The sequence below is a fragment of the Schistocerca cancellata genome, chromosome 3 (assembly GCF_023864275.1).
Source record: "Schistocerca cancellata isolate TAMUIC-IGC-003103 chromosome 3, iqSchCanc2.1, whole genome shotgun sequence".
NCBI classification, from domain to species: domain Eukaryota; kingdom Metazoa; phylum Arthropoda; class Insecta; order Orthoptera; family Acrididae; genus Schistocerca; species Schistocerca cancellata.
In genome coordinates, this window is record NC_064628.1 from 150477616 (window position 1) to 150491022 (window position 13407).

Below are 13407 nucleotides of genomic sequence, written 5' to 3' on the forward strand. Positions count from 1 at the left end.
TTCATCATACATTTCTTCAATTTCTTCGTCATCTGCAGAGCTAGTTGGCATATAAACTTGTACTACTGTAGTAGGTGTGGGCTGCGTATCTATCTTGGCCACAATTATGCATTCACTATGCTGTTTGTAGTAGCTTACCCGCATTCCTATTTTCCTATTCATTATTAAACCTACTCCTGCATTACCCCTATTTGACTTTGTGTTTATAACCCTGTAGTCACCTGACCAGAAGTCTTGTTCCTCCTGCCACCGAACTTCACTAATTCCCACTATATCTAACTTTAACCTATCCATTTCCCTTTTTAAATTTTCTAACCTGCCTGCCCGATTAAGTGATCTGACATTCCACGCTCCGATCCGTAGAACGCCAGTTTTCTTTCTCCTGATAACGACGTCCTCCTGAGTAGTCCCCGCCCGGAGATCCGAATGGGGGACTATTTTACCTCCGGAATATTTTACCCAAGAGGACGCCATCATCATTTAATCATACAGTAAAGCTGCATGCCCTCGGGAAAAATTACGGCCGTAGTTTCCCCTTGCTTTCAGCCGTTCGCAGTACCAGCACAGCAAGGCCGTTTTGGTTATTGTTACAAGGCCAGATCAGTCAATCATCCAGACTGTTGCCCTTGCAACTACTGAAAAGGCTGCTGCCCCTCTTCAGGAACCACACGTTTGTCTGGCCTCTCAACAGATACCCCTCCGTTGTGGTTGTACCTACGGTACGGCTATCTGTATCGCTGAGGCACGCAAGCCTCCCCACCAACGGCAAGATCCATGGTTCATGTCATTGCTTACGTCACCATAAAATTCGTGGCCTTCACTGTCAGCATCATTATTGCTCCCACGATCTTCTGATAATTTGTCCATAATGTTTGGCAAGCCATGAGCACCATCGCATAGCAATGAGTGTGAAGTACTGTTGTCTAGTGGAAACTGTGACTGTGGTTTCGTTTTGAGCATTGTTGGATACAGCCACTGAAGTTTCTAGGTGGAAAAATATTTATAAATTAATTTAAGCAAAGATGAAGCTGAAATTCATGTATTTATGAGAACAACGGCATCAGTAATACTATTAACAATAATACCAAGAAAATTACCTGCATCATTAGACATCTTCAACTTTTATGGTCCTGTCTTTCTCAGTTGTGTGTAATATTACGGTATATTAATAATTTTTACTTATGGACCGCCTGACAGCAACTGAATAAAACACAATTTTAGTGCCACTAGATGTTGCAGGAACAGTAACCAAGAACGCCATATATGAAATTAATTCTTCTTCGGTAAATGTAACTCCAGCGTTATGACTTTTGTCACCTGTTGTTTGTTCTGCATTCATGGAAGATCCTACAAGAAAGTGGACAGTCTACAAATCTTTGGCAGAAATGAATAAAGCACAAAACTAGCGAAGTGGGGCACTCTGATTTATATCACAATCAGACACTTGCGGTTCCACTAACATTCAAAGGTGAATAATAAAACCATTTTTTTACCGCTGTCAGTCACACTCATGAACGATTCTCAGCTTTCATAAGCTGATTTCAGCTGAGAAACAATTTCTTCTTCAGTAAAAAGATCGTCATCCATATCGATGTCCATTATCACGAATGAAGCTACAAGCGTGGAACCACTTTCGAGCGCTGTTAAATATATAATAAGGCAGTAACAATGTGCTGTGCTTGCTCCTATATTTACGTGGTATTGTTTACAGAATCCATAGATTGTAGATAGGCAGTATTTAATTCTCTACAGTTCCATAGTATTGCCATCTATTTATTTGCTGTGTCTCATAGATGGTATTGTTTTAGATAATTTTTTCATGGTAAATAATTAACAATTTGGCATTATGGCGTTAAGAGCAGATGCGTGTACGGTCAACGACATCATCTGACTGAAAAATGAAAAATCAGCAATTTGCCAGTTATGCGGTATTGTTTCTTCATCGAGCATATAGTAACCTGCAATTAGAACAACTGATGCTGTTCAAGAAATTTAAATACCTAGTCTCCTACATGCAAAGTGATGGAGGACTGGAGGCCTAAATACAACACAGGATAAATAGTGGATGGATGAACTGGAGGAAACTGAGTTGAGTACTGTGTGATAAGAAGGTTAGCTGCAGAATGAAAGGAAATCTTTACAAGTCTGTGATGATGCCCGCGATGCTGTATAGTGCAGAAACTTGGCCAATTACAGAAGCCCAAGAGAAAAAGATGGAAGTGGCAGAAATAAGAATGTTAAGGTGGATGAGTGGAGTGACACGAAAGGATAGACTAAGGAATGAGTACATCAGGGGAACAGTGAAAGTGGGGACCATAGGGAAGAAGATCCAAGAAAGTAGGCTAAGGTAGTATGAACATGTGCAGAGAAGAGGGGAGTACTACGTGTGGAGAAGAGTTGAAGACCTAGAAATCGAAGGATTAAGGGGAAGAGGAAGACCGAAACTGAGATGGAAAGACAAGATAGCAAGGGACCTACGGGAGAAAAGATCGCTCAGAGAACAAGCACTGGATAGCATTTATGGAAGAGAAGGATTCAGCAAAGCAACCCTGAACCCACATATGTGGGAAAAGGCTGAGATGATGATGATGATGATGATGATGATAATGATGACACTTGGAAAAGTAACATACCTTATGCTGTACAAATTCACACAATCTCCTCCCTCTGTATTATGTATCATTGCACATCACGAATATGCATGCGAAGGTCATGAAAATCACTGGACATCAACATGTCAGTTTTAAAATAAGCAATATGTACAGATACAAAGCCAACGTCATTGCCTCAGTGGTAACACTGGTTCCCGTAAGATCACCACAGTTAAGCGCTGTCGGGCTGGGTTAGCACTTGGACGGGTGGCCATCTGGTCTGCTGAGTGCTGTTGGCGAAGAGGGTGTACTCAGCCCTTGTGAGGCAAACTGAGGAGCTACTTGATTGAGAAGTAGTGGCTCTGGTTTCGTAAACTGACAAATGGCTGGGAGAGCGGTGTGCTTACTACATGCCCCTCCATATCCTGTGGGCTGAGTTGACATGACAGCTGGTCAGTACCATTGGGCCTTCCAAGGCCTGTTTGGACGTAGTTTAGTTTTTAGTACAGATACAAGGATAATGCACCAAATGCAAGTGGTCATACCCGGGTAGCAGCAGTGTCAAACATTGTCAAGTACATCGTCCTGTTGCTCATCGCACTGCAAACTTCCGTGTTTGACTGCACAAAGTACAGGGATCAATGTCCCAAGGGAAGGTATGGTCCCAATGAAGCCTTTTATGCCACAGCCTTAGTCCTTTTTGTGTCAATTCTAAGTGATGGTGCGCCTGAAATGTTTTCCTTGCCCACCTGTAAGAAAACTGTGTCGTTTCAATGTTGGGTGTCATGGTTCTGACCTCCATCACAAAAGCGTCAAAGGAAGAGGTGGAAAGAGGGTAGGCTGTGATGACCTTCCCATCATGTGAAGCGTCTGTGGTGGCCTTCCCATCATGTGAAGCATCTGTGGTGGCCTTGTGCAGAATTTTGGTGAACTTTGGTGCCAGTGTGACATCATCCACCCACCTTATAGCTCACATGAACTTCAGCTGTGACTTTTTTTTACATGCATTGACACCTTGCTGTTTGGATTGCTGAATCCCAAGGGGGACATATCAGGGTGACATGCTTTTGCATTGTAGCAGAGGTAGTTTGTAGGTATGTTTGAGCCAAATTTCAAACTTATGTGTCAAAATGGAAGATAATTATGAGGTTTTGAAAAAGTGAGCCTATACTTTTGTTGCACAGTGTAAATATGATATATTCACTGCATACAACACTAATGATGATCAAAAAGAACTGTAATATCACCAGGAATCAATCAAAGACTGAGTAATTTGAATGCATACGAGAAAATCTTCACTTGGGTTGAAGATAAACACAAGACTGTGGCTACACTGGGTAACTCTGTGAATCAGTTCTCAGAATAGAGAAAGGCAGGAGGATACCATATTCAGTAGGGATAAGCCTAATAAAGCACTGTTTCTGTTCATCAAGTGTTCCAAATTAATTTCTGCAAAATGTAGTTGTAGTTGTACTGAAATTTCTATCTTTTGGACTGTGCTTGAGCTGAATGATTATGACCAAAATATGTAGTATATTCACAAAGAACCTCGTATGGAAATCATTAATTTGGTTTACACACACACACACACACACACACACACACACACACACTTATTATTGGCAGTGCTTGGTTGAATAAAAATGTGATGTATAGCTCTTCATTAATGTCGTGGGTATTTCTTCTTTTTCTTGCAGTGTCCTTTGATCTTCCAGTATTCATAGCAGAGTTGAAAGGTGATTTTGGAAGAGGAGAACAAGGCCTAGTAGATTTGTCTATAAGAGACTTCAGTGTTCAGTTTGATAGATCTCATCGTTATGAAACCAACATACAGGTATATTGCCAAAACTGCATATATACATAATGTAGCTGATTTTAATTAACTGTAATGAAAAATAAGACGGTTTGTTACTATTTTTAAAGGGAAATTTGTTAGTGAATAGAATGTTCAGTAGCTGTTTGGAAAATTTTGAGAGCTCTGAAAAGATGGACATGCTTTGTCTGTCTCAGTACCACATAACCACAGGTTTAGATAAGTTCCATGTAAAAGGTTACACTATTGCAGCCTACTCAAGCAGAAATAACATAGGGAAAGGAGGAGTTGTTGCATACTTTAAGACAGAGCACAAGTTCAAAAACATTGAGAGAAGATGATTTTGTAGTGATTAGAACATAGAAATGTGTGCTTATGAATTAATCCTGAAAAGTAGTTTGCTTTTAATTGTAACTGTATCTAGATCCCTACTGAGAAATTTTGAACTATTTATGAGGAATCTAGATATCTTACTGTGCTGTCAGACAGCAGCAAGAAGTTAATAGTCTTTGGTGACTTCAGTATGGGTTTTCTAAAGGTTTCTGACAGTAAAAATGATCTGGAAACCTTATTTGGAACTTACATATTTGTCTCAATCAAAGTCCGCCGCTCGTGGTCTCGCGGTAGCGTTCTCGCTTCCCGAGCACGGGGTCCCGGGTTCGATTCCCGGCGGGGTCAGGGATTTTCACCTGCCTCGAGATGACTGGGTGTTTGTGTTGTCCTCATCATTTCATCATCATCCAGGAAAGTGGCGAAATTGGACTGAGCAAGGATTGGATAATTGTACGGGCGCTGATAACCACGCAGTTGAGCGCCCCACAAACCAAACATCATCATATTTGTCTCAATAATTAATTTTCCAACATAGGTGGATAAAGACAGTAGGACCCTAATTGATAATGGTTTCTCTGATGAAGCTCAGAGTAAGAAAATAACTGTTTACCCAATAACAAATACTTTCTCTGATCGTGATGCACTGTTAGTTAGGATAAATAACATAGCACTTTACAGTATGGATACACTTCAGTAAAAATAATCTAGACTAATTAATGATTCCAGGACAAATGTTTTTATGAATAGTTTACAAGTGATGACATGGGATGTAATTAATGAGGTTGGGTCAAATGAAAACCTTAAATATTTTTTTAAATATTGTTTATTGCCCTGAAGTGTTACAAAGCTGTATCACTTTTCAACATAATCTCCCCCATGCTCAATGCAAGTCTTCAAGCGCTTACAAAGTGCATAAATTCCTTTAGAAAAAAATTCTTTTGGTAGTCCGTGCAACCACTCATGCATCGCGTGGCGTACCTCTTCATCAGAACGGAACTTCTTTCCTTCCATTGAGTCTTTGAGTGGTCAAAACATATGGAAGTCACTTGGGGCAAGGTCTGGTGAGTATGGCAGATGAGGAAGACACTCAACATGCAGGTCTGTGATTGTTGCAACTGTTGTATGGGCAGTGTGGGGATTTGCATTGACATGTTGCAAAAGACACCTGCTGACAGCAATCCACGTCGCTTTGATTTGATTGCAGGCCGCAGATGATTTTTTATGAGATCTGTGTATGATGCACTGGTGGTCCCTATAGGCATGTAATGCTCCAAAAGTATGTCCTTTTCATTCCACAAAAGAGTCAGCATAACCTTCCCTGCTGATGTTCTGTTCAAAACTTCTTTGGTTTTGGTGATGAGGAATGGCGCCATTCCTTGCTCGCTCTCTTCATTTCTGGTTGGTGGAAGTGAACCCAGGTTTCGTCCCCAGTAACGATTTTTTCAAGGAAGCCATCACCTTCTCATTCAAAGTGCCGAAGAAGTTCTTCACAAGCATCAACAAGTCTTTCTCTCATTTCAGGAGTCAGCTGCCATGGCACCCATCTTGCAGACACTTTGTGAAAGTGGAGCACATCATGCACAATGTGGTGTGCTGACCCATGATTAATCTGTAAACATGCTGCAATGTCATTCGGATTCACTTGGTGGTTTTCCTTCACTATGGCTTGAACTGCTGCAGTGTTCCGTGGAGTAACAACTCATTGTGCCTGACCTGGACGAGGAGCATCTTCCACTGAAGTCACACCATTTGAGAACTTCCTACTCCATCCGTAGACTTGCTGCTGTGATAAACATGCATCACCTACTGAACCTTCATTCAGTGATGAATTTCAATAGGTTTCACACCTTCACTACGCAGAAACTGAATAACAGAACGCTGTTCTTCCCTGGTGCAAGTCGCAAGTGGGGCGGCCATCTTTGTACTGATACTGCAGCGGTATGTGTGCATCTGCACTATGCTGCCACCTACAGGCCATTCTGCATGCTGTTTGTAGCATGCTTACCGACTTACAGGATAATGGCGCGAAAGTTCGATTTGTTATTACAAATTTAAGGTTTTCATTTGACTCGCGCTCATATAATGAATCAAATGCTAACATAAAATTTTATCTATTCCTTGATAAATTCATATCATTATTGGAAAATAGTTTTCCACATAAGCTAATCAAAAAGGACACTAAACAGCTATGTGAAGAGCCATAGTTCACTTGAGGGATTAAAGTATCTTGTGAAAGGAAAATGGAAATATATCTTGTGGCAAGAACAAGTATGGATCCTCCAGCAGCTGCAAACTACAAAAACTACTCAAAATTACTAAGAAATTTTATTAGAAAATCAAAGCACATGCACATAATGTCAGAAATCAGTACTTCCAACAACAGAATTCTACGCGGAATGTAGTGAAATGAGAGGCAGGACAACCAGCCACAGAACAAGACGAAATATCTATTGAACTGAATGGATGGGCTATAAATAATGCGCCACAGGTAGCAAATGCATTTAACAATCACTTCTTAAATATAGAAGAAAGCATAGGGACAAACAGCAAAAGAGCAATAGAATAAGTGTGTGTTGAAGTAGTAACTTTCATGACATTCAGTCATATGAATGTATCAAAAACTCCTTCTCCTGAAATTAAGAAAATTATTCATCCTCTTAAAAATTAAAAGCTCATCTGGTTTGCACGGTGTTTCCAATAGAGTACTAAAAATTTGTTCCCATGTAATAAGCCCAGTCTTACGTGAAACAAGTAATGCATCACTGATTCACGGCATTTATCCAGAGAGACTGAAATATGCCATTGTTAAACCCTTCTTCGAGAAAGGTGGTAAGAGAGATGCCAATAGCTACTGACTTGATTCACTGCTGACATCATTCTTGAAAATTTTTGGGAAATAGTGTATTTTAGAATAGTATCTCACTTTAGCAATAATAGTATCCTTAGCAAATCACAGTTTGGATTTCAATATGGTTGCTAGATTGAGAATGCTATTTACAGATTCACTCATCAGATTTTACAAGCATTAAGTAATAAAATAGTGCTGGTTGGTATTTTCTGCAACTACTTTAAGGTATTTGACAGTGTGAATCACAGTATTCTCCTAGATAATTTGTTGTCTGATGGGATTTATGTTATAGCCAACCAACGAATAATATCATATCTAACTGAAAGAGTGCAGAAAGTTGTATATAGTAATTTAAGTAGTGTAGTGACATAATCCTGACTGGAGAGAAATCACATGTGGGGTTCCCCAAGGTCCACCACTGTTCCCCTTATATGTGAACAATCTTCCACCTAGTATACAATAAGCAGAATTAGTTCTTTTTGCAGATGACACTAGTATTGTAATCAGTCCAATCATACGTACAGAAACAGAAGAACTGACAAGTAAAGTTCTTAAAAGTATTGTTGACAGGTTTTCTGCGAATATTCAGTTCTGCACATCTAGAAGTCCTGCACAAATGATAAGTGTAACATATGGTGGAGAAATAATAAATAGTGTGGAAACATCAAAATTCTTAGGGCTCCATATTGATGAGATTCTAAATTAGGAAAAAAAAGACGTTTTGGACCTCCGAAAATGACTTAGTTTGCCACATTTACTCTTAGAATCATTGCAGATCATGGGGAGAAACAAATCAGTAAGCTGACATATTTTGCATGTTTTCATTCAGTAATGTCATGTGGAATAATGTTCTGAGGTAACTCATTTTGAAGAAAGAAAGTCTTCTTTGAGCAAAAATGTGCTGTAAGAATAATATGTAACACTCACCCATGATCACCTCATAGACAACTGTTTAAGAAGTTCGGCAGTCTGACCACTGCTTCACAATGTATCTGTTCCTTCATGAAGTTTGCTGTAAACAATCCACTACAGTTCAGAAGGAACAATGAAATACTTAATTACAGTACCAGGAGGAAAAATAACATTCATTGCTTCACATTAAGATTGTCTTTGGCGCAAAAAAGGGTGCACTGTACTGCAACAAAATTTTTCAATCACTTTATACGAAATGTCTGACAGACAGCAAAGTAAAATTTAATGGCAATCTGAGAAAATTTCTCCTTGGGCATTGGTGAAGGGTACTTTTTATTAATATTGGAAAGAAGGCATGAATAATTGCAAACCTAATATGCCAGTGAAGTATATAAAATCCAAATAGAGATCAGGGAGAGTAAGAGTGCTTATTTTATACATCGCCAGGTGCAGATGCGTGCTTCACTGGGGGCCACTGCTGCAGGTGAAAGCCGAGTAAGGGAGGGGGCGGCATTAGTGAAACACAGTGCTGCAAGTGGAAGCCCTTGCCCAGAACAACATTGTGACTGAACCGACTGCCTGGCAGACCAGCAGACTGCAGTGGTGATGCCCCAACAGGTTGTGGACGTAGCTGATTTGCTCCCTACCAACATCCACCACAAACAACTTCAGAACTTTGTGGCTCACCATGATACCTAACAGCCACTTCTGCCACTGGCTGAAGGACTGTACCCAAATGATAGCCCTTGGAGGAAAACATGATGGTCCACAGTTGTCTGTGAAATGACACTCAAGAGTCCAGCAAATACAGGGGAACCCGCACATCCATGGTTACTTTCCACCAGACTATTCCTGTTGACAGGCACCGTCCTAGTATGTAGCCAATAAACTCGACAGTGCATTGCCACACGAAGCGGCAGACACAGACTTCTTTGTTTGGATCTTAAATGTATGCATGAAGTGCTCCAACTCCGAGTTAGAAACCTGGTGAAATACTGCAGTAGTCAGATACTCAGTATCATTGTGAACACAAAAGTCCTCAAACTCCTGTGGCACAAACTGGCGATTGTTGTCAGATACCAGGGTCCTGGGAGCCTATCAATGGCAAAAGTGACTATGAATGCACTAACTGTGGCAGTCAGCAACATAGAGGACAGCTTGGCTACATATGGGAAATTGCGTTGACCACCAACAACCATGTGGTTTGCCAGTCAAACTCCAGATCAGGTCCCCTTGGTAGCCGCCATAGCACACGAATGTCATATCAATAGTTACTGAGAAAGAGGGTCCACCACTGCAACCAGTGGACACTCCTATCTTTCTGCTTGTAATGAAGGCCAAATAAGCAAACCAATGACATGTGATCATTGATGTGGAATTTAACCCCATAGAAGAAGACATAGAACTTTTTAACCCCAAAGATAATAGCTAGCACTCATGATGCATAAGCGAAGAGCTGTTCGATGCCGTCTGGGTTCTGGTGTGACAAGACAGCACCAGTGCCATTCTGGGAAGCATCACAGGCCAGGGTTAAAGGTTTGCTCAATGTAAAGGAAGTCAGACAGGAAGCAGAGCACAAACACTGCCTGAGAGACTGAAAAGTGCCTTGACAATCCGCATACCAGACAAACTTATTGCATTACTGATGAAGGTAGTTGAGAGGCTGGCATGTGGGCATGGAGTGGGAATGAACTGAGCATATTACAAAAGATTACACAAAAAGACTCGAGCTCCTTCAGGTTTTTGGACACTGGTAGGTTGACAGTGGTCTTGATGTCATCATCCAGGTGGACAAAATAATCTTGAGTAAGCACATGACCAAAAAAATTCACCTTCAGGGAAAAAACTCCAGTTCTCAAGCTTGGAACAAGGGCCATTCTCCAGGTGGTGTTGGAAAACTGACTGAATCACCACCAAAGAGCTGGTCCACATACACGACGAAATAGGGGAGACAATATCCTGATCCTGCCAACACTGCAACTCAGCGTTTGCCATGATGCATGTGGCAAAGGGAATGAGGTGGAGATGACAAAATTTGGGTACCAACAATGGCCTCAAAATTTTCTGCTCAGACCAAGATGTTCTCAAACAGCTCCTGTAGGAGCTCTATAATGGGTTCAAATTGTGAATAGGGATGGATTGAGACACTGAATGCACTCTGTTAACTATCTGGGAGCCAAAAACAGAAAATCCAACAAGTCCAAAAGTATTTTGCACACATGCTTAGTTGGCCACTAACAAGTTAAGTTGACTTTCTACATTCTTATAACATGTGGATACAGAGAATTGCTCCCACAAAGGAGCACACAGTTTAATGTAAGACGTAAGCTGACGAAACGGCCATTGCAACTCTAGGCACCCCAAGAGCCTGATTGTATCTAAGTTAATTAGGCTGACTGCCGCTTCTGTGTCTGCATGAAATTGCACTGGCTGCCTATCCACTACCAACATCAGCAAAATACTTTGGGGCGACACATGCAGGGATTTGGATGCAGCCCCAGAGTCCAGTGAAAACACCAGGGCATCAGATGACTGACTCACAGCCCATCCACTGTCACAAACAGTTGCCAGTTGACCTGTTCCTCACCATACCACACACAGGGCCCCCTCATGCTGGCAGTCATGGCTAACATGCATCAAATGACAGTTGAGGCCAGACAGCTGGCTTGCCGGACGACTGAAAGGACAATGGTGCTAAGGACCTGGAAAATATTGCTGGCGGGAATGATGACGCTGCAAGTGGTGTGAGCCTGCCGAGCTCGGCATGGGTGAGGACGGAAAGTGCAGTGATGCCACTGCACTGACTTCATCAACAGCAGCAGTCCACAATGACTTGGGCAAGAGTCTAGCCGCCTTGGTTATACAGTGGGGAACCAGTGGCTGTTTACCATGTACATCCAGTTGAGCCATCAGCCAATAGTGAATTATCAGAAAGGATGTCCCATGCCATCTCCATAAGCTCATGTGATTCTGCAGTTTGAGCAATGTCACTTAAAAAGGGGTCAGACAAGGTCAATGCCCTAATCCGAATGTTGTGATCAGGAGCTAGCCTGGCAATCAAGTTCAGAATTAGTGAATACATATGAGGTGGCATTTCGGACACTCTAAACAACACTTGGTGAGAGGCCCTGCAAGAGGATGATCCACATTGCGTATGACTGCCCAGGGCACTTGTGATGCTGATTAAGCTGTAAACCGGCCACCACCAAATGGGTTGATGGCAAAAATGGCGTGTAAGCAACTAACAAAGCTCATTAAAGGGGAGTTTCTCAGCCTCAGTGGAGTGCTTCAAAATTTGAGCAACTTGCACACTGTTCAGTTGCGCTACATGTCAGCTTGACTTCTCCTTCATGATGTCCACTGGCAGGTATAGTTAAAGAAATAAATTCAAAACCTTTGTACACATACCAAATATATTTACAAAAATTCATGAACTCTGTGAAGTTGTAATTGGTTGTAAATAAATTATGATCTAGGCAAAAATGTAGTAGATACAATGTGCTACATAAAAGAAAATGAAAGGCAGAAAAATTTTTTGTTTAAAAATGACACAATGGATATTTGTATACTAAATTCTGAAAACTCACTCTGCAACAACTTGTATCTGAAGAGCTAGAACTCTTTGTGGCCATAAAGATAAAGTTTTTTTATGCATTCCTTGCTTCGTTTCAGTTGATGGTTATAGTGTTTTATTGAAAAACGTTGTGGTATTTTCCTGCTTCCATCCGTACTTAGTCTGAGATGTTGCCCCATCTCTGATGATTCTGTTCTTGATTGAGTGTTACATCTAAAGTTTTTCCTCTTTTTGTTGAAACTCTGAAACCTGCAAAATGTGTCATGTTTTAAAAACAGTGCATAAGTGTTAGACATTCTCATTCACTGCACTCTGCTTGCTTCTTGCCCACTGTAACTACTTCATGTACTTTCATGCCTCACATCTTACTTCTCTGATTCGAAGGTTTGAGCACTTTTGCTTTCCTCTTGTGCCTGAACAATCTGCCCTTACTTTTACTGATTTCTTTTTTTCCAACTCTTCTAATGAAAGAATTATTAAAACTTAAGTTAGATAATGAACAGCATTTAATTTGTATTTTAGTTCTGGTCTAGTTTTATGCCTGTGACAGCTAGCGATAATTTAACATGTGGGTATATCATTGGTGTAATTGCTGTTGCACACAACAAACTGTGTGTTATTGTATTTTCTGATACTTGATAGTTTATTATGGGAAAAATATACTGAATAAATCCATTAATTTAGAACTTTTCTCTCCTCTTTTAGATGTGCCTGCGATCTCTGTTGATGGAGGATTTGATGAAGGAACCTGGAGACAAACATCGTTGTATAGTTGTGTCATCTGCACAGAGTGATGGTCAGTATGTGCAACCGCCTTCATTTGTCTCTAAGTCATGTCCAAATCTTGCTGCTACATTAGCAGTACAGCCACCTCCGGAGGTCAGAGGATCACTTCCATGTCACCTGGGGACTGGTTTCAGAAGACCAGCAAATATTACAGCTTCAGGTAAGATCTGGAAGCAGGTTTGTTCATTTGCAAAATAGGATGGAGGTTCTTGATGAAGAGCTCGGTCAGACACATTAGTGAACATCAGGCCTTTACTACATGCTAAAGTATGTGTCAAATACTGGTTTACATTTGGTTGGGTAGTGGAAGAGAAGCATGGTGGAAGGGGTGAGGAAACAGTAGGGAAACAAGGGAGTTGGTGGATGTGGAGGAGGAGGAGGAGGAGGAGGAGGAGGAGGAGGAGGAGGAGGAGGAGGAGGATGATGATGATGATGATGATGATGGAGGGGGTGGGGGTCATGAAAGGGCAGCATGACTGGTATTTTGAAGAAGTAGATATATTTTGTCAGCTTAGGTTATACCATTGTTACTCATCATCATCATCATCAT

At 41.1% G+C, this 13407-nt stretch overlaps 1 protein-coding gene across 1 annotated transcript in view; it reads left to right on the top strand.

Annotated features, from left to right (window-relative positions):
- Positions 1-13407, top strand: part of LOC126174771 (intermembrane lipid transfer protein VPS13D) — a 531199-nt gene that overhangs the window by 218595 nt on the left and 299197 nt on the right. The window contains 2 exon segments of the mRNA XM_049921112.1: positions 4289-4425; positions 12777-13017. Coding sequence (XP_049777069.1) covers positions 4289-4425; positions 12777-13017 — 378 coding nt within the window.